Source organism: Onychomys torridus, chromosome 23, assembly GCF_903995425.1.
Source record: "Onychomys torridus chromosome 23, mOncTor1.1, whole genome shotgun sequence".
NCBI lineage: Eukaryota > Metazoa > Chordata > Mammalia > Rodentia > Cricetidae > Onychomys > Onychomys torridus.
Window position 1 is genome coordinate 50,003,043 of NC_050465.1, and position 21,647 is coordinate 50,024,689.

The following is a 21,647-nucleotide window of genomic DNA, read 5'->3' on the forward strand; positions in this document are numbered from 1 at the left end:
TAGGTCAGAAAGAAAATGCAAGTAACTTCCCACTACATCATTCTCCAGGATCTGAGACCCCAGCTTGGTGTACTTTCTTTGATTCACCTCTCAGAAGCTTCTTAATTTTATCTATCATCTATCTATCTATCTATCTATCTATCTATCTATCTATCTATCTGTCTATCATCTATCTATCATCTATCTTCTATTTATCTATCTACCTATCTACTAATCTCTATGTCTGTCTGTCTATCTCTATTCCAAGGTTTTTAGTTGTGGTTTCTGGGATGAATATGGGAATGTATGCCTACCCTATTGGCCCTAAAATTCCAGAGTGCTTCCTCTTGAAGCACTAGTCTAGTTTATATCACCATATCCACTTGAAAATGGAACACAGAGGACATTGTAATCATGAGGAATTTAATATTATGACATTAAGAATTCATATCTACAGTGACAACTTTATGAACTTTCCATTATAACACATCCTATTAAATCAGGGCTTCTCTTAGATCTTAAGTCTCTGACATTGGAATTCAATATTTTTTTTAAAGTTATGAATGATCACTTGCCCAGAACAAATGACTAATGTCTGTTTTTCTAAATGTGACACTTCGTTGTGGATGCAATTGTTGCTTGTGGAGTAATAGACACTGGGGAGGAAGATTGCTCCTATTTTAACTATGCTGTCATTTTCATGTCACTCTAAGGTCAGGAACAACACTTTTACAATGCTCTTGATATTAAGTTCTCTCTTCCTTCACAAAGCATATTATTTTCATATGAAAATAATAAATACTGACCAAATGGATAATAGATATGTGGGTGCATATCTTTTTTCATTTTTCTTTATTCAGAAATTTTCTACTCACTCTACATACCACCCACAGATCCCACCTCCTCCCTCCTCCCACCCTCCAGCTCTCTCTCCCAAGATACCCCCACATCCCCCAATTCTAGGTCTCCCATGGGGAGTCAGCAGAGCCCGGCACACTGAGCCTAGGCAGGTCCAAGCCCCTCCCCACTGCACCAAGGCTGTGCAAGGTGTCACACCACAGGCACCAGACTCCCAAAAGCCTGCCCATGCACCAGGGACGGATCCCGATCCCGCTGCATGGGTGACCCCCAAACAGTTCGAGCCAACCGTATCCAGAAGGCCTAGTCCAGTCCCCTAGTATACAGTTCATGGGCTTCCACTAGTGTGGCTGGTCATCTCTGCATATCTTCCCATCATGATTTCGATGTTTTCCCATTTGCAGAATCCCTCCTATCTCTCATCAATTAGATTCCCAAAGCTCAGCCTGGTGCCTTGGCTGTGGATCTCTGCATCTGCCTCCATCAGTCACTGGACAAAGGCTCTATGGTGATAGTTAGGGTATTCACTAGACTGGTCACCAGAGTAGACCAGTCCAGGAAGTGGGTGCATATCTTTTTTTTGTTTTTTTGTTTTTTGTTTTTTGTTTGTTTGTTTTTCGAGACAGGGTTTCTCTGTGTAGCTTTGCGCCTTTCCTGGAACTCACTTGGTAGCCCAGGCTGGCCTCGAACTCACAGAGATGCGCCTGCCTCTGCCTCCTGAGTGCTGGGATTAAAGGTGTGCACCCCCACCGCCCGGTCAGTGGGTGCATATCTTACAATGGTAAGTTCTCACTATTAAGGCAAGAAGGTGAATAAAGATCATTTAGAATAACCTATTTCTTTCATAGATAAATACACCCAAAGTCAGATATGTGTTATGTCCAGGTTTTGCTGATTAGTTTTCTGGTAGAGCTAAATTTAGTCTTTCTATTTCTATGTAGCATAATGGCCATAATGTGAAAGAATTAGTAATGTATAATGCCTTCATAATATATTGGCATTTTAGTGTTTATTATTTCTCCTAGTTACATTATTTATAATTACCTAATCACAATTTAGAGTTTTCTTACAGTTTTTGGTACTGCAGTTAAAATTACCCCAAAAGACAATGTTGATATATATATTAGTTTCCTTTTATTGCTGTGGAAACCCCAACAGAACAAACTTAAAAAAACAATAGACCTATTTTGGCTCACAGTCTCAAATGATTCAGCCTGTATGATTTCTTGACCGCTGGGAAATCTGGTAAAACAACCTAACAGCACAACCATGTGGTGGAGTAGGGCTGTAACCGGGCCAAAAACGAAGCTGAGAGGGCATAAGAAGTTGGGAATGAGATAGGAAGTGCCCATGGATAACACGCTCCTAAGGACCCGCCTCTGGGTGGCTTAATTCTTTCAGCTCCACCCAGTCTTCTAGGTTTTGAAAGTGTCCCCAAGTTGCATGATCATCTGGGACCAAATAATCAGTTCATGAGCCCACAGGGGACAGTGGATATCCAAACCACAACATTGTATTCTGATAAGGGACTGTTTCAGCTAGCTTGATTGGAAGTGAAATAGTGAGATCTTGATCCTGTTTTTGAGATGCTGGGGGAATGATGGCATTTCATTTGCTTCCACAGCTGGATTCTGATGGCATCATCACTATAGAAGAGCAGATTGTTCTTGTTATGAAAGCTAAAGTGCAATGTGAGCTCAACATCACATCTCAACTCCAAGAAGGAGGTAATAATGCCAAGAAACATGTCTTTTCTTTGTGTTCTTCACTCTGCACAAAAATTCAAATAGTGCCCCCCCCCCAAGTGCTAGGGAGATCCTCGTCAGTCACTCTGTGTTACCACATGGAAGTATGTAAAGGGAATGATGTTCTTCCACCTTTTTACCAACATGTACTTCCCTTTCCTATGATGGAAGTGACTTGTCTGCTTCATGAGTTTGGGAGTACCAACAGGGCATGTGTGGACCTGGCCTCTCTTTGGATTTGCCTGTTTGTGGGGTGCCTGCGTTGGCTTGCCCTTGACTGTGCAATACGCTTGGAGGGGTCAATTCTGCCCCTGTGGATATTGTCTACAGTCTCAGGTTGTGATCTCAACTTCAGACAAGTCCATAAGCCATGTCCTACAGAAAACTTTTAAAATAAAATGATAATTTCCAGGAAATGATCATTTCCTGAGTTTTTGAGTCATCTCTCAATGATTTCTAAATTCAGTTCAGAAATAGGGCTTGATTCACTGAACCCCCTGTGTCCCAGCTAGCTGGATGGAACAATGTCCTGAAAGCTATACTTCAACAGTTTGCAGATGAGAATCTGCTTATACTGGCTTGAAATGTTCAAAAATTGTGACTGATTTTTCCATTTGTTATGACTAGAGACTGTTGTTTGCATGATGGTGACTTATCAAAGTGTGCTGAGACTTAATGGCTTTTACTGTAGCCAGTCTTGATGAACGATCTATGTGGTTTTCAAAGGAATGTACATGCTCCAGTTCCACTACAGTGTTTTATAGAATTCACCAGGTTAAACTCATTAGTTATGATGTTCATATATTCTGTAATCAGAATGATCACTTGACCTATTATTTCTTCTCTCTCTCTTTCTTTCTTTCTCTCTCTCTTTCTCTTTCTTTCTTTCTTTCTTTCTTTCTTTCTTTCTTTCTTTCTTTCTTTCTTTCTCTTCCTTCCTTCCTTCCTCCCTCCCTCCCTCCCTCCCTCCCTCCCTCCCTCCCTCCCTCCCTCTCTTTCTCTCTCTCTTTGAGACAGGCTTTGGAGCCTTTCCTGGAACTCACTCTGTAGCCCAGCCTGGCCTTGAACTCATAGAGATCTGCCTGCCTCTGCCTCCCAAGTGCTGGGATTAAAGGCATGCAACCACCACCACCGGGCTTTTTGACGTATTATTTCTCAAGATACATGTTTTTATAATAGCATGCTGGCGAATTTTTCATTGAACAGTTCATTGGATGTTTTTCACTTCCTAGACTTTGAAACTATGTTATTAAATATATGCATGTTTAGAAATTTATTTTCTAGTGATTAAGCATCTTGTCAATATAAATAAGGCTTCTATAACTTTAGAGATACTTTTGATTGGAATATTAAAATTATATATACTTAGATGATCACATTAAAAAGTTAATTAACCAACATCAATCTATTTCTTGCTTTGTTAGTTAAGTGTAACTTTTCCAATCCTTTAAAAATGTTTTAAATGTGATATAATATACACAATTTTAAACTTATTATTTTGTCTACATCTACATTTACTGTTCAAGTATTAAGTATATTCACATTATTATTTACCCAATCTCCAGAAATATTTCATCTTGAAAATTTATAATAATTAATATATTTTAAACAAGCATTTGTATTTTCCTGTTATTTTATTTAACTTTCAATCCACTTAAATCTTAGGAATATCTCTTTTTTGTTTTGTTTTATTTTGAGACAGGATACATAGCCAGGAACTCACTGTGTAGACCAGGCAGGCCTTGAATTTACAGAGCTCTACCTTTCTCTGCCTCCCAAGTGCTGGGATAAAGGTGTGTACCACCATATCAAATTAGGGACCTTTTATGTGAAAAGTTTACACATGAATTTTTGCTTAGTTATTCTGATAATCTTTGTGTATTAAATAAATAGTTGAGTTTGGTTATCTTAATTGTGAGTGCCAATGTGCAACATTTGAATTTAACTCTACCATCTTATTTGGACTCTTTCTGGGTCCCTTCCATTTCCCCCTTCTCCAATTTTCTTTTTAATTGATCAAAGCACTTTTGCTTATTTTTTTTTTTTTTAAAATTAGAGACATTTATTTCATGTGTATGAGTATTTTACCTGCATGGATGTGTATGTCATCACATATGTTCCTGGAGCCTGGGGAGTTCGGAAGAGGACATCAGGTCATCTGGAATAGAAGTTAGAAATGATTGTGAGCTGCCACATGGGCGCTGGGAACTGACCACTGAGCCATATCTTCAGCTCCCCTTCAGTGTATTTTCTTCTAGTCTGTTCCAATCTCAATAGCTAATTGGCAGGATACTAAATTCCTTTAGTAATTACCATAGAATTGTAAAGTATATATTTAATTTAGAAAGTTAAGCCAGGTGGTGCTGGCACGTACCTTTAATCCCAGTACTCAGGAGGCAGAGGCAGGAGGGTCTCTGTGAGTTTGAAGCTAGTCTGGTTTACAGAATGAGTTCCAAGACAGCCAGGGCTACACAGAGAAATCCTGGCTTGAAAAACAAACAAAAAAAATTAGTTTAAAGTTTATCATTATTTCTTCTTTCCATATAACAGAACAGATTTGGGTACTTTAATTGTTTCCAGATTGTAAGTTATTGTCATGTAGAATTTTAGTTTGACCTTAATTTTATGTTAATTTCCCCCTCTTCCTCAAATATGTCTTTCATTTCTTTTTATATTTATTTACCTTGAAATGTGCTCATTGTGCTATGAGTTTTTGTTGGTTTTGGAGGTGACTTTTCTAATTGCAATCTTAATACACTTTTGGACCTATGATTCTTGGTTGAAATATATCTGTTAGTGTCTGAACATAGTTCATATTTTATCCTAGAGGCTGTTGCTACCATTGCTGAATCAGTTTTCAGTCTTTGTTGGTGATCTGTTTCTTTCTGGTTCGTTTTAAGAGCTCCCCTCTGACTTTTATGTTTTCAGTTTCACTCTGTATCCAGGCAGGAAGCCAATGGATTTTCTGCACCTGAGGATCTGCATTTACAAAGGATTCTTAAGGGTTTAGCAGTGTCTCCCCAGAAGGTTTGGTCCTGATCTGGTAGCACTATTTTGATAGGTTTTGGAAACTTGAGGTGAGCTTAGCGGGAGGAAGTGTCCCCCACTCTCCACACTCCTCCTTCTCTCTTCCCCCTTTCCTTTTCCTACCTCTTTCCTCTCTCCACCCCTAAATATTCTCTACTTGTTCACTCAGCCATGATGTTGTGCTTCACCATGAACCTACTAGAATCAACAGAGCAAAGGATTTCAGACTAGAACCCCTGAAGCCATGGGCCCAAATAAATCTGTCTTTATCCATCCTGGCACTCTCAGGCATTTTGTCAAAGCAATGAAAAAACTACCATAGGTGTGTTTGGTCAGGGGAATGTTACTGGTCTTTGAAAAATTTCCCCCCTCTATTCTGTGTAGTATTGCTTGGAACTTCTAGTAGACAAACACAAGAGCTTCTCATACTACTTCTCTGGATTTATATCTTATTTATAGTCTTTTTCTTAAGTTTCCCTGTGCTGTCTTGGTAATTTCCTTAATGTATTTTCTAGTTAACCAACTCACTGCCTAACAGTGTGTGATAGTTGTTTCAGGCATTTATTAATTACTTTGAGCTTTTAAAATTTTTTGAATCCTCCATAAACCTACTTTTAAGTCTTTTGCACTTTTGATGTTCTTTGAATTTCTTCTTGTTTTCTCAGGCGTGCATTTCCTATTCTGTGTTTGTTAATTTCTATACCTACAGACGTTGCTGGTGAACCAGGGCTACTACAGTGCTGCCTTATTTCCTTATGTGCCCTATGAGATACGATGATGCATTCAAGGTCTTGATTTTTTTTTTTTTTTTTTTTTTTGCCTCTACAAGACTCCTACAGGAACTAATGACCTGACTTTAGCTTAAACTTAATTTAGACAATCTATTGAGTATGGGCTTGAAGTTACAAAATTTTGGATAAGAATTTTTCCACTCACCATTTCTTATTTCAGCTCTAAATCTAGGTGAGTTTGAAACTATCTCCTCTGGGAATGATTGTTTTGTTTTACATTCACTCACTGGTTTGGGGACTTCTTTTGAGGATAATGATTTTAGAGTCGGATTGCCAGTATATTTTATAAACTTATCATGTCCTAGGCTTAATCTTTCATTACTGAAGTGTAATCAAAACCCAAGAGGTTAGTGGGAGCTTCTGAGATAATACCCTAAGCACAGTGATTGATGTCCCTATAGAATAATTTCTGGCCTCATATTTATTCCTTTTACTTTATGGTCCATGTTACAGCAGAGAAGAAATTTTTATATTAATTTGGCTTTAATATTGTGTCTTCCAAGAGAGGTAAGTTTTCTGAAATGCCACTCTGAGAGAATCCCAAAGGACACTCTAAATTTACCTTTAAAGAACACTCAGATATACAAATCTGTGAGCAAGAAGTAGCATGTGAAAGAACTTGGACAAATTATTATTGATATCCATGAAGGGCAAATGAACCATCTTAGAGCTCACCTTGTCTACCACTGTCTTCTGCATCTCTCCAGAAGTTATATATTATTGTATTTGTTCAGTGGTGACCACTGAAAACTATGGATAAGATGCTATTCTTTGCCCTGTGTGCTTGATGGTTTTATGGGAGTGGTAGCCATCCTTCAGGATGGTGCACAAATTTTGACAGCAGAGATGTTCACAACCGTGGAAACACTGCAAACATCTCAATCAGTGAGGAGTCAGGGAAAGTTTCCTGGGTGCCTAATCATCACATTTTAAAATTAAAGAGGTAGGAGTTAGGTGGATAGAGCAAGAAATCAATCAAGCAATCAAACAAACACACAAGCATTCAGGAAGAGGGCTAGGGCAGCAAAGGTGAGTAAGTATAAATCAGTAACAGACTGTAGGTGCATCAAATAGGAGAATAAATTATCTGGATATACTGACTTGTGCAAAACTTGACATTTGTGAATATGTGCATATGTGCATGCACATATTAATAGTAAAATAATAGTAATAGTAGTACGTAGAATAGGAGTATAATAGAATAATAGTAAAAAAGAGGAGTCATGCTTTGAAGTCCTTCTACATACAGAAATAATATAGACTTAAATGTGGTCAAAGTTCAGCCTACCTTTCAAGGAAAATGTTTAATTATACGTAAATTAAGTGAGACATTCTGTACTTGTTGTTAAAGACTAGATTGACATTTTGAATTTGCTAGCTAACTTAAGAAATTTTCATTTTAAATGATCTTAAAGTTGAAGCAGATATAAAAATATTTAGAAAGGGGATGTTATGCTGCATACAACCATTGCAAAACGATAGTAAAAATAAGTCAACTGAAGTAAGTCTATAATGCCAATTACTCTCAAGTCTATGTTATAACTATTCTTTTTATCTCTGAAAAAAATTTAAGACTTGTGAGATGGCTCAGAGGTTAAGAGCATTGGCTGCTCTTGCAGAGAACCTGAGTTCAATTCCCAGCAACTACAAGATGGCTCACAACTATCTGTAACTCTAGTTCCAAGGGTCTGATGCCTCTTCTTACCTCCTCAGGCTCTGCACCCCTGTAGTCAAATTCATGCAGTCAGTTAGACAGACAGACAGCAGACAGACACATATAATTAAATCACTAAAAATTTAAAAATTATAATAAGAACATGAAAATTTCCCAATGTTTATGAAAGGAAAATTGTAAATACAGATACCTAGTCATAAAATTATTGAAGATTTAAAAACAAAAAAAAAATGAAGGTTTCATGTAGATGGTTGTTTTTTACTCTTTACTCTTTTTTTTGGGAGGGCCCACCAGTATCCAGCTCCCAAATAAATCACACACAAAGGCTTATTCTTTTTTTTTTTTTGAGACTGGGTTTCTCTGTGTAGCTTTGGAGCCTGTCCTGGAGCTCACTCTGTAGACCAGGCTGGCCTCGAACTCACAGAGCTCCACTTGCCTCTGCCTCTCAAGTGCTGGGATTAAAGGTACTTATTCTTCATATAAACACCTAGCCTTAGCTTGGCTTGTTTCTTGCCAGTTTTTTCTTAACTTCAAATTATACCATCTATATTTTGCCTCTGGACCTTTTCCTTTTTTTACTTTTGTATATCTTACTTTCACTCTTACTCCATGGTTGGCTGTGTGGCTGGGTGGCTGGCCCCTAGCGTCCTCTTCCACCTATCCTTTCTCCTGTCTCACTATTGGCTGCTCAGCTCTCTATTAGACCACCAGGTGTTTCAGACAGGCAAAGTAACACAGCTTCACAGAGTTAAACAAATGCAACATGAAAGAATGCAACACATCCTTGCATCATTAAATAAATGTTCCACAGAATAAACAGATGTAACACATCTTAAAATAATATTCTACAGTTTCATTCCTTCTGATTCTCCTTCCAATTAGGGTATGATTTTGTTATGAGTAACTCAAGAGCTAACAGGATAAAAGCTAGATTTTATAAATTTTAGACCATTCTGTGTAAATATGGATGAACAAGCTTCAGTAATAATTATCTTTGCTTGGAATACAGACAGGAGTCAGAGTTATAGTTAGTGGTGTTAATTTATAAAAAGGACTGTAATGAGCCATTAGTAATCAGTTTTGTGCCAAGTATTTCTCACTTGATGACCAAGGAGAAGATGTTAATTAAGAGCTCCACATTGTGTGATTGAGATCTAGGCTTCATAGTCTTTACAACCCTTTGTGAATATTTATCATTCTTATTGTTAAAGAGCCACCAGACACATTTGCATGTCCTATAAAAACATTGTTTTGAAGGCTGTTGGTGTTCTGAATTTGGGGGTGAGGTCTATGGTTGTGTTTGTTCACGTGTGGGGTGGCATCTTGCAGAAACCAGAAAAGTGTCTCAGAATCTAAGAACACCTTTCATGACCACTTTAATAACGAGTAATTGTATGATATGCTGACCCATAGGTTTTTACGTTTATATGAAGACTTTAATTCATTGTGTGACTAACTCCTAAACATAGAACATGACATTGTAGCATGCATTTTCCAGACAAGAAAACAAGACCATGCTTTCAGGTTCAGTTTGTGTTGTTTGTGAAGTATGCATTGATTGGATAGTAGTGTTAACCTTCTGAAACAATAACAAATAACTGGGATAAATAAGCTTCTACAAAATATAATGTTTATTTTGGTTCACAGTTTTGGTTTTATTTTATAACTGGTTGCCTCTGTTGCTTTGGGCACATGGTGGGATAACATGGCAGAAACATATTACAGAGCAAAGCTATTCAACTCCGAGGATGGAAGGGGCCCTACTGTCCCTTCCAGGGAACACTCCCCATCACTTGAAGATGCACCAACACATTAAAATTCCTATCACCTTCCAATAGCACAAGCTGTGACTAAGCTTTTAACCCATGGGACTTTGTGGGGCCTTTAAGACCCAGACTTTAGCAATAGTCCAGATATAAAAAGACACATGAACAACAAAGTAAATGGGTGGGAAGTAAATGGGTTTGGAATTCTAGCACATTGTAAAAGAATTGATGGGTGAGATTGAGTCGTTAGTCATGGTGAGCAACAAGAAAAGCAAAGGCCCACCACCACATCCAGCAACAGCAGCAGCAAAAGCAAAAGCAGATGCTGTAGGAAGAGAGGCAGATGCAATGGTCCATCAGAAGCAAGAGGCAGTGGGATGAACTCCAGGGTTGCCTGTGGTGTGTGAAGTCAGGCTGTGATTGTGTGAGGAAAGTCAGGCCGTTTCCAGGAAAATGTTCTCTTCTGTGAGAACAGTGTGGGTGAATGAAGACATTTTCTTTTCTTATTTCCTTCAGCAAGACACAGAACAGATCAAATGTTTGTTTCTAGGTGATAAGCAGACACTGAGAAGTTAATTCCAGGTTGATGCTGGATTATTACTGGGGATATCGGTGTATGAGGTTCTATTGGGCTGACTTTGAAATCAAATGGTTTGGCATGATGAGTGTTAGCTAGTACTTGTGGTAACAGAAAAAGAAGTCCCTAAAGATAGCCATGACTAGCACCCAGTGTTAATCCCATGTGTACTACGCCCATAGCCCAAAGAGGTTTTGTAGGTTGGACTTAGGCTTACGTACATTGAAATGTGGAAGCTGTTCTGGGTTACCTGGGTTCACACAGTATAATCATCTAGGTCTTGAAAACTGGAAGAGGAAGATGGAAGAATGAATTGAGTTGTCAGTAAAGGAGAGCAGAGAGGGACTGGAAATCCAGGAAGCATCCAGTCTGGGCTGCTGACTCTGAAGATGGATGAAGGCTGTCAGGAGCCAATCATGTGAACTGTTTTCAGAAGTGGGGCAAGTGCACTGCTAACAGCCAGAAAGAAACCCCTTTCCCAGTAGAGGAACTGAACCCTGCCCACTACTGAAAGGAGCAGGGAGATATATATGCACCTCCACAGTCTTCAGAAGGGAACACAGCCCTGTCAGCCCTTGGTTTTGGCCTTGGGAGTTCATAAGCAAAGGCCCTACTGAGGCAGAGTTCTGGCCTTGTTTAAAACTGTAAAATTTGTCATAGTAAATGAACACGGCACTCAGAGCAAGTGTCTCTGTTGGGGTAGTGGGAGTGTGATGTGGCTGATGAGCTTTCTTCTTGGCAGTTCAGTATATGACCAAAGGAAAGGAGCCCTGGAGAGCATGGCATTGTCAGTGAGCACTTGCTAAACTCCACTAAGTATCAGAGGCTGTGCTCGGAGCATGGCTAATGCACAAAACAAAGCAGATAACAGAGCTCTACCTGTGTTTCTTCAATCCTGAGACTCCAGAAAACAATAGGAAAAAATGCCACATAATTCGGGGAGGTGATGAGCACTGTGGAGAATGACAGTGGGAGGAGAGGGAAGGGGGAATTGGGATGCAGTTTCAGACCGGGAATTTGAGAAAAAGTCTGGAGGAGGGAAGGGACCAAGTACTGAGGTGATCAGGAGGAACAATGCTGAAACCCAGGAAGAGCCAGCTGAGCTCTACCTGGTCAAGTCAGTGACATATCCTCAGGGTCTTCAGACTTGACCAGGAAGTAGACTGGGGCTCAGAGGGAGGTGGGGGCAGGGAACTTTGGGAGGATTTGGGAGCTAATGTGGTAAGAGTGACTGTGTCATTGGTGTTTGAATTGGGTAAGAGAACACCCAGGCACACAGCAGGTAACAGGAAGTAGCTTTATTTGCTAAACAGGAAGTAAGGACAAGAGAAGCCAAGGATTCATCATGGGCCTGTGGCTTGTGGCTTAGACTTCGGAACTTTCTGGAATGTGTGGACTCTCTATTGTAGATCTACCATTTCCTAGACATTGAATGACCCTAGAAAACTTCCTTCCCTGGGACATACAAAGCAGGGAGCACACACTGTGTTGCAGGAACTTCATGTGTCTGAGAAGAACTTGAACACAGCCTTCTCTTCTTTAGCTAGACTTCCTCCCTATCCTTACATGTTGCATTACTATCCACAGTTGATCATGGGAAGCATAAGCACACTGGTGGGGAGAGCTGTAGAAGACTGTCCTGGAGAGAGGCTTGGGGTGGGGAGAGAAAGAGGAGGAGGAAGAAGAGGAGAAAGAGGAAGAGGAGGAGGAGGAGGAAGAAAAAATGGAGGGAATATGCAGTAAGAATGACCTGCTGGAAACTCATCCAGTAACACTAGCTAGAGGTGTGATGGACTTGGAGGTTGTAACAACGATGAGACTGCATTCATCTTGAGAAGTATAGAGGGGGCTGGAGAGATGGCTCAGTGGTTAAGCGCACTGACTGCTCTTCCAAAGGACCTGGGTTCAATTCCCAGCACCCACATGGCAGCTCACAACTGTCTGTAACTCTGGCTCCAGGAGATCTGACACCTTTACAGAGATATACATACAGGCAAAACACCAACACACATAAAATAAAAATAAATAAATCATTAAAAAAATAAAAGAGAAATGTATAGCTATGACAGCTGTGTCTGAAGTGAGCTTGAGATTCATACTTCTTGGTAAAAAGAACCTGAGTCTTGAGTCATTTTTGCGTATCATGTTCTTCAACAGCAGTTTTTCAAATTCTAAGGTAAATTTTGTAGCCACTACCAACCAGGACAGTTGGACGAAATATGCCACAGCTGTTCACAGTGATCCCAATGTTTCTTATACATTAATTGTTGTTGCTTTTACAGAGACCATACTGGAAGGATTTAGATACTTTAATTTACTGATTAGATACTTTAGATACTTTAATGATTTAGATACTTTAATCAAAGACTCTTGCTAATGTGCCCATGATGAGACATTTGTACTCATTTGCATCTCATCTCTTCTGGCTTAGTTTCCAAACTTACCTGGTTGTTTTACATTCTACTCCAGGGACTGAGCTGAAGTTTTCTGTGTTGGAAGCATTTGTTTAACATTGTTTTCTTGTCTTTCTTTATTTCTGTTTCTTATCAGAAGGCAATTGCTTCCCAGAATGGGATGGACTCATTTGTTGGCCTAGAGGAACAGTGGGAAAAATGGCAGCTGTGCCATGCCCTCCTTATATTTATGACTTCAATCATAAAGGTATTGAACTTTTCTGAGATGATTGATTGTGACCAGACATTTACTCCTTTCTTTGATGTTTAATAACAGACATGTGGGGAACTGTGTAATCTCAGCATCTTTCATGTTTTTCTAGGAGTTGCTTTCCGGCACTGTACCCCCAATGGAACATGGGATTTTATTCATAACTCAAATAAAACATGGGCTAATTATTCAGACTGCTTTCTGCAGCCAGATATCAGCATAGGAAAGGTAATGACATTTCTATGTTTGTGGCTCTCCAAGGAAAAGCAGAATAATGTTTTTACACAATTTTTGCTTGTCAATCATTATATACAAAATCCTTTTTATTCAATGATACAAAGATCATGAAAGATAAAAATATCAGTAGAATCCTTTCAAATGCAGCTGAACCTTTCTCTTATTTTGTTTACATTAGAGTTATCCGGCTGACACACACACACACACACACACACACACACACACACACACACATACACACAGACATGCACACTCTTATATTACATTATTATGTTATATTATTCTATATTATAATATATGTATACAGATAGGTAGTGAGAAACATGATTCATTCTTAATTACCCATGAATCCCAAATCTCATCTCACTGTGTTTCTGAAGGATCTTTTTATTTTAGTGAATGACACATTTAATATGTTCCATCTCAGAAGATTGCAATTGATGATTTCATTTTAAATGACGAATCAGAGTTGTAGCATTATACTGACCAAGGTTCAGCATATAGGTCTTCCAGTACAATATCTTCATTTCATAGACATTCGTCAACTGTGAGCCAGGGAAACAGTGTGAGCTCATGAAACAGTTTGCTGATGGCAGGATTAAGGGCTAAACTCTGGCATGCCAGTTTCCCGTTAGAGCGGTTTGGTGTTCCCACCATATGCAAATATGAAAAAGTTATACCCAGTGGTTTAAAACTCACAGTTGAATCCCAGTCACATAGACCTGTTGAGCAAAAGTGTGTGTGAGACAAGACCATGGAGGTGGAAACGAGTGTAGTGAGCTGATGTACAAGAGCTGTGATGAGGACCATAGAACAGGCCATTGTACAGTAGCTCTGTTTGGAAGAGAAATGCAGAAGCAAGTGTGGTGTTTTGAAAGAAAATGGCCCCTAAAGGGAGTGGCACTATTGGGAGGTGTGGCTTTGTTGGAGGAAGTGTGTCACTGTAGAGGTGGGCTTTGAGGTCTCATATGTACTCAAGCCACACCCAGTGAGACAGTTCACTTCCTGTTGCCTTTGGATCAGGATGTAAGGACTCTCAGCTCCAGCACCATGTCTGTCTACATGCTGCCTTGCTTCCCAACATGATGATAATGGACTAAACCTCTGAACTGTAAGCAAGCCAGCCTCAAATGCTTTCCTTGATAAGAGTTGCTGTGGTCATGGTGTCTCTTCAGAGCAATAGAAACCCTGACACAGGAAGTGTTTGAGATGAAGTTTTCTTTGTCCGTTCTGCGCAAATAGAACTTTCTTTCTTCTTTTTAATGGCAAGTTTCACCACCTCAGTGAGCTCTTTGGTAATTTTCAACCTTTAGTGTAGCAGAAATCTTAAAAGTCCTTCCTAATAAAATCAAACCTGAGGCCAGTTATTGGGGTGAATGCTGGAAGATCAGAGAAGCAGAACAAGCCACAGCTACCTCACCTCGCCAGTTCCTCAGCTGATCCTGTTTATTCAGACTGAAAGCCTCTGAGTCCTCACCTGAATGGATCTCAGCTGAACTGTGCTAGAAGCCTAAAAGCTTAACCAGCCAAATGCTTCTAGTTTCTGGCCCTCAGGCCTTATATACCTTTCTGCTTTCTACCATCACTCCCTGGGATTAAAGGCATGAGTCACCATGCTTGGCTGTATCCTTGAACAGATGGATTTCTGCCTCTGGAATGCTAGGATTAAAGGCGTGTGCTACCACTGCCTATCCTCTATGTTTAATATTGTGGCTTTTCTGTCTCTGACCCCAAATAAGTTTATTAGGGTGCACAATATTTTGGGGAACACAATACCACTACACTTTAGTTTTGTACTTCTGGGTTGAAACTTCTCAAACAGACAAGGAGAGTTTGCTATATACTTTACAAGGCAACCCATTCCAACACTGAGGTAATTACTATGAGATGCTACAAAATCATTTCAGACTTTGACAAAAAGCAATCACTGATCACTAAAGGTGCTTTTAAATTGCCAATACAATGTGAGCATGAAATATAAAAGAAGTTAACATTCACTGACAAGTTGCATGCTTGGTGGTGATCTTTTCTTTTGTGTTAAGAGTGACGCATGCTTATCTTTCACAGGTTTCAATTGGCCATTCATCAGCATGGCTTTGGTTATACAGAACTCTAGTATTTCAAACATTCCTTGTGACTACAGTGTATTCTAAGAAGCGTAATAGTGAAGGATGGCTAGTAAACCCCAGATAAATACTATTTAGTTTCCCCCATTTTAATGTGTGTGCATGTGTGCACTTGCACGAGAATGTGTGTGGAGTTCTGAGGCTGGTGCTGGGGTACATACATCCCCAGCCACTCATCCACTTTGTTCGTCTAGGTTAGGTCTCTCAGTTAAACCTAGAGCTTGCCCACATGATGTCACACCAGTCAGTTTGCTCTGGGAATCCCCTGGCTTCTGAGGCTGGAATTACAGGCAGCCCCTATGCCTACTGGCATTTTTGAGGGCTTCTGGGCATCCAAACTCTGCTCGTACATACATACATACATACATATATATGTGTGTGTAGTATATCTATTATTATCTAATAATGATATCTATTATTATAGATACTATTATATAATAGTATATCTGTTTATATCTATCTGCTATTTCATTTGAAAATTATTTGAAAGCTTACCAAGAGGTAAAGAATCTTGTGACTATTAAGCAGTTTTATTTCCATAATACAAAAACACTCAGAGGATTGGGCTAGGGAGAAGTTTCAGTGGGTAAACTGCTTAGTTCATGAAGGTGTACATTGGATCTCTAGCACCCATGGAGAAGCTGGGGGCAGCAGGGTGTGCATATAACCCAAGTGCTGTGTGTTGGAGAGAAGCAGATCCTTGGTGCTTGCTGTTCAAAGCAGTGTGGCCAAAATGGTGAGCTCTCGGTTCAGTGAGAGATTGTCTCAGAAAATGTACTTGTATGAAATGGTCAAAGAACAAATTTAATTAGTAAAAGAACAATTAAAGTTAATTGCTTGAAAACATGGAGAGTGCAAGAAGACCCCCAACACTGACCTCTGACTTCCGTACACACATATGTGGGCGAGCTAACCCCATTAGAGCCTGAAATGTTAAACAGTAGCATCTTACAGAAAGTATTATGTAAACTCTCTCTTGTCTAATAGATATATGCAACTTAGAATACAATTAGCAATTTTTGTTAAACATCTCAAAGGACTTTCAAGAGTGTAGTTTCTCTCTTATAATGCCCAGTGGCAGTGCAATCCGCCGCAAGGCAGTGGCACTGAACCTGCACCAAGCCATGGTGAGGCAGGGTACTCTAGGTGAGTGTGGGCACAGAGCTGGAGGCCTGACCCCGGCTTACCACTATGCTTGCCTCTGCCAGGGCCTTTGGTATGGGCACCCAGCCCTGCACTTCCGGTTTGCCACTTCACCATTCACTGGTGAGGCCGGACCCCAGCCTCCTCCAGTGCGGGCTCCACAACCTGCCTGCAGCCTCCCCAGTCCCGGCAGGCCAATCAGAAAAGGGAAGATCCTGCAAGCCACGCCCCCTTTTGATACCGGTGGGGCTTGCCCTGACGTGTCGTCCAAAGATGCCACAGGCCAATCAAATTTAAACCGATGTAATCCTTGCTGTTTAGCCAGTTGTGTTTGCTGGAGATGACCTAACAGTCCCTGGATTTCCCCCTGCGGTGTGTAAAAGGAGCCTGAGAGCTTCTCTCCGAGTCCAGAAATTTTCTCCCAAGAAATAAATGCATATGTGAATGGTGGTCTTTTGTGGGGTGATTCGTGGGCCCTAATAGTACAGTCACAGTAGATTTCCTGGTCTCCTGGCTCTTAAAAATGTTCTGTTCCGTCTTCCTTCATGTTTCTTAAGCTGCCGGTGTAGGAGTCCTGTTGTAGCTGCATTACTTGGGGACAACACAGCTGCCCAAACAAGACCTGAACAATTCTAACAGCAGTTGACGCGTTAATGCAGATAGGGGAAATCTCCCGGAGACTTAGATGAAGAGCTCCAGCACTTAGTGACTGCTGAGAGACAGAGAGGGTCAGACTCCCTCGTGGATGAGCCCCCTGATAAGGGTCTGTCCTCGAACCATGTACATGCAGGCAACAACACTGAGTAGGCTCAGCAGGCTGTATTTATATGTTTACTCATTTATGTGTGTATGTGGCAACAATGCAGAAAGGAGATGGGGCCATGAATTTAAGAAGGAAGTGGGAGGAGGGATATGGGATAGGAGAGGAAGAGAGCAAATGATGTAACTATATTTTAATGAAAATTTAAAACGTACAGAGAAACAAAATCTCACGGGGCCATACCTTTAGACGTCTTAAGTTTACTTCCAAGATTGACTATAAAGATTTAGAGTTGGGAAGTCGAATGGAAAAAGCAAAAAACCTTTACCAAACAATCAGTTGTTACCATGTACATCATGAATAATTTAAATTGTACTCTAAATCAATAGTCTGTAGAAAATCCTCAGTACTAGCAATGGATAAGCTTTTTCTTTAAGAGAAGGAAGAGGTCGGGGTGGGGGGCACCTTTTATCCATGAGTCTGCAGCAGAAGGGAGCAAGCATGTCACAGAAGGTGATAAAAACAAGTAGGAAGGATAAAATCTTTCAAATCAGCCTGGCAGTGGTGCGGCAGCGGCGGCGGCACACACCTTTAATCCCATCACTTGGGAGGCAGAGGCAGGTGGATCTTTATGAGTTCAAGACCAGCCTGGTCTACAGAGTGAGTTCCAGGACAGCCAGAGCTGCACAGAGAAACCCTGTCTCAGAAAACAAAACAAAACAAGAAAATCTTTCCAACCAACTTTTAACAGACAAGAGCTAGCATAAGGACTTAGTCACATAGGACAACCCCCCAGTGACAGTGACACCCCTTGGGGCCCTTACCATGTGCAACATTGCAGTATGCCAAAGGCTGCAGCAGTGAAGGGTATGGTGAGAAATCCCTCAAGATACACATAGGACTGATGTAAATAAAAAGCAAGTTATCTGAAGTCATGGGGACAGAACACAGGAAATGAAAGAAATCCCTTGAGACACATGATTGTGTATCAGGCAGGTGACAGGAAGAAACACCTGCCAGCCACACAAGGCTTGAGCACAAGGCTGAGGCCTGACAAAGGAGCTCAGAAGGGTTTTCGTAGGAAGCAAGGCAGGGATGGACTAAGAGTGTCGCACATCAGCAGGTGGAGAAAAAGCTCCTGAAATGCAGAAAGGATTCAAGGGTGGTCTCTGATGTCTTCCATTTATTTTGCAAGCAAGAAAGAAATAAAGGCATGTGCACTGGAAAAGAAGTAAGATTGTCTGTAGTTGCAGATGATATAATCTTATAGAAAATCCCAAAGTCACCGGGCGGTGGTGGTGGCACATGCCTTTAATCCCAACACTCGGGATGCAGAGCCAGGTGGATCTCTGTGAGTTCAAGGCCAGCCTGGTGTACAGAGTGAGATCCAGGACAGGCACCAAAACTACACAGAGAAACCCTGTCTCAAAAACCCCAAACCCAAACCAAACCAAACCAAACCAAACCAAACCAAACCAAACCAAAAAGCCCAAAGTCCACTGAACAACTACTAGAGCCAATGAATGAATTCAGTGATATTTCAGGCTTTAAAAAAAAAAAACAAAAAAAAAAACAAAACAAAAAAAAACAAAAAATTCACACTAAATGAGTAGGGGTCCCCTACATTAATAAACTATCTAAAAGCACCAAGAAAATAATGTTATTTTTGTTTGCCAAATGAAATGAAATAATTAGAAATAAATTACTCAAGGGAGTTTCAGACCTGCACACAGAAACTATAAAATACTGATGGAAGAAACTGAAGCAACAGTAATTGTGAAGGGAGCCAGTATTTGTGGATCAGGTGAATTAATATTAAAATGCCCATGATAACCAACTTGATTTACAGCTTCAACCCAGTCCCTATAATAATTCCAGTGACTTATCTTTTTACTGGAATAGACGAAACTATTTTAAAATTCGTATGGGCTCACAAAAGGACACAAGTAGCTGAAACTATTTTGAGTGATGACAAAGGTAGATTATTCACATCATCCGACTTCAAAGTGTGTCACAAAACTTAGTAACCAGGGCTGCACGACACTGCCATAGAAACAGACCTACAGAACAGACGAGAGAAGTTAGGAGTGAATCTACATACATGGCCAACTCAGTTTTGAGAAAGGTACCCCAAAAACACACAATGGGGAAGAGACGGTTGTTTCAGTAAATCATGTTGGGAAATGCTGTGTATTACCAGCTGAAGCATACAAGGGCTGTGATCCAATGTACAAAAGTCAAGTCAAAGTGGTGAATGACACCTGTTTAATTTCTGAAATCATAAAACGAGCAGAAGAGAATACAGAGGGGAAAACCTTCATCAGAGTCATCTGGTTTTTTGATGTGGCCTCCAAAACCGTAGACAACAACAGCAATACAGACAAAAGAGATCCACCCAACCCGGGAAATAATCAATAGAACAAGAGACAACCTACAGAGCAGGAGAGCATACACAAGAACGGTAAGAATGTACCCATCCAGACATGGCGCAGCAAACCTCTAATCTCATCATGTGCAGGCAAGGATAAGAGGATTGTGAGTTCAAGGGCAGCCTGGCCTATGGAGTGAAGACTCCCCTCCCCACTAAAGGATATATCAAAATACGTAGGGAATAAGGACAACTCAATATCAGAAATAAAGCAATTATTTCACAGGCTAAGGATGTAAATGGACATTTCTCAAAAGACAACAAGCCAACAGACAATGAAAACCTGGTCAACCTTACTAAGCAGAAAAAATGTGAATGATTTATCATCAGAAAATGCAAATTAAAGATACAATGACAGATATTCTGAATCTATTAGAACAATTACCAAAAAGACAAAAATAGAAGAAGTTAAGAAAGGGGACCCTTGCATATTGTTCACTGGTGGGAGTGCAGATCAATACACCATTGTGGAAATAAGTATGGTGGTTCTATAAAAAATTAAAAATTGAATGTCATGTATCTAGAAGTCCCACTACTGAGTTCATATCCAAAGGAAACACAGTCCAAATATTGGAGAGACATTTGCTTACTCATGTCCCTTGTAGCATTATTTGATTGTCAAGCTACAGCACACCCTCAGAGTTGCCAGGAAACAAAAGCTGTCAGAACTAACATGAGAAATACCCACATCCCACCAAGCTGGATTTAAAAAATACCATTCAAGCAACAGATAATACATATTCTATGGGCTGTCTTTCAAACATTGGATTAAATTGACAGTTATAGAATATTCAGTAATTCAAAAGTCATGTCTTTTAGAGCACACATCAAACTTTTATCAAGACAGAATTTACACCAGTCTAAAAATAACTCTCTTGGGTTGGGGATTTAGCTCAGTGGTAGAGCACTTGCCTAGCAAGCGCAAGGCCCTGGGTTCGATCCTCAGCTCAAAAAAAATAAATAAATAAAAATAACTCAACATAAGTGCCTTGACTGAAATTCTAAACATGGTCTCTGACTATAAAATGATTACTTAAAAATTAAAATAAGTACATAAACAATTTACAAACAGTTGAAAATTACATGACTCAGGGAAAGTTCAAACTGAATAAATAAAAGTCTGAAGTACCATAAATTATGTGAAATGCCAAATGTGAACCTAGAAAGAAAGTTATAATGTTGATGGTTTAATTAGAAAGTAAGATCATTGAAAATTTGAAGTTATTCTGTGCAGGAGTACAGCTTCTACATTCAGCAGGGTAATGTGATACCTAAAATAAACATTGACAATAATGCACAAAATAATAAAATAGAATTCTAAAGGTGTTCAAACAACACACAAGTTAGAAGGTTTTTAAAACAAAAAAAACACAACATAAAAAATGATACTGTATAAAATACACTCTAAATACACAAATCAACTGGTTGAATCTGTTAAAATATGATCAAATTGTGTACTATTAATAAAGAACTCACTCAAGCATAATAGCATATATATGATATGAACATACCATGGATACTACTCAGCAATTAAAAAAATTAGTGATGGATGTGACAACTTGGATGCCTGTCAAGGACTCTTCAGTAAATCTTTTAATGCCTCAGGTGGTTTACATACCACCATGAAATGAAAATTGTGTCATGGAAAACAGATTCAAAGCTGCCAGGTGCTGGATGATAGGGAAGAGGGGGGGTAGACATGGCTACATATGAGCAGTATAGTAGATCTTTACACTGGTGGATGACTTCTGTGTCTTGATTTTGGTGATAGTCATAAAAATTTTCATGTGTGATACAATTACACAGCTATATTGGTCAGTACATTGCAACAATGTTTAATTTTTGGTTTGTATATCCTAGTATAATTATGT

General features: G+C 39.8%; 1 protein-coding gene across 1 annotated transcript in view; it reads left to right on the forward strand.

Moving 5' to 3' along the window:
* Positions 1–21,647, forward strand: part of Pth2r (parathyroid hormone 2 receptor) — a 77,921-nt gene that overhangs the window by 14,435 nt on the left and 41,839 nt on the right. The window contains exons 2-4 of the mRNA XM_036173472.1: positions 2,462–2,564; positions 12,969–13,079; positions 13,195–13,310. Coding sequence (XP_036029365.1) covers positions 2,462–2,564; positions 12,969–13,079; positions 13,195–13,310 — 330 coding nt within the window. The remainder of the gene's footprint in view (positions 1–2,461; positions 2,565–12,968; positions 13,080–13,194; positions 13,311–21,647) is intronic.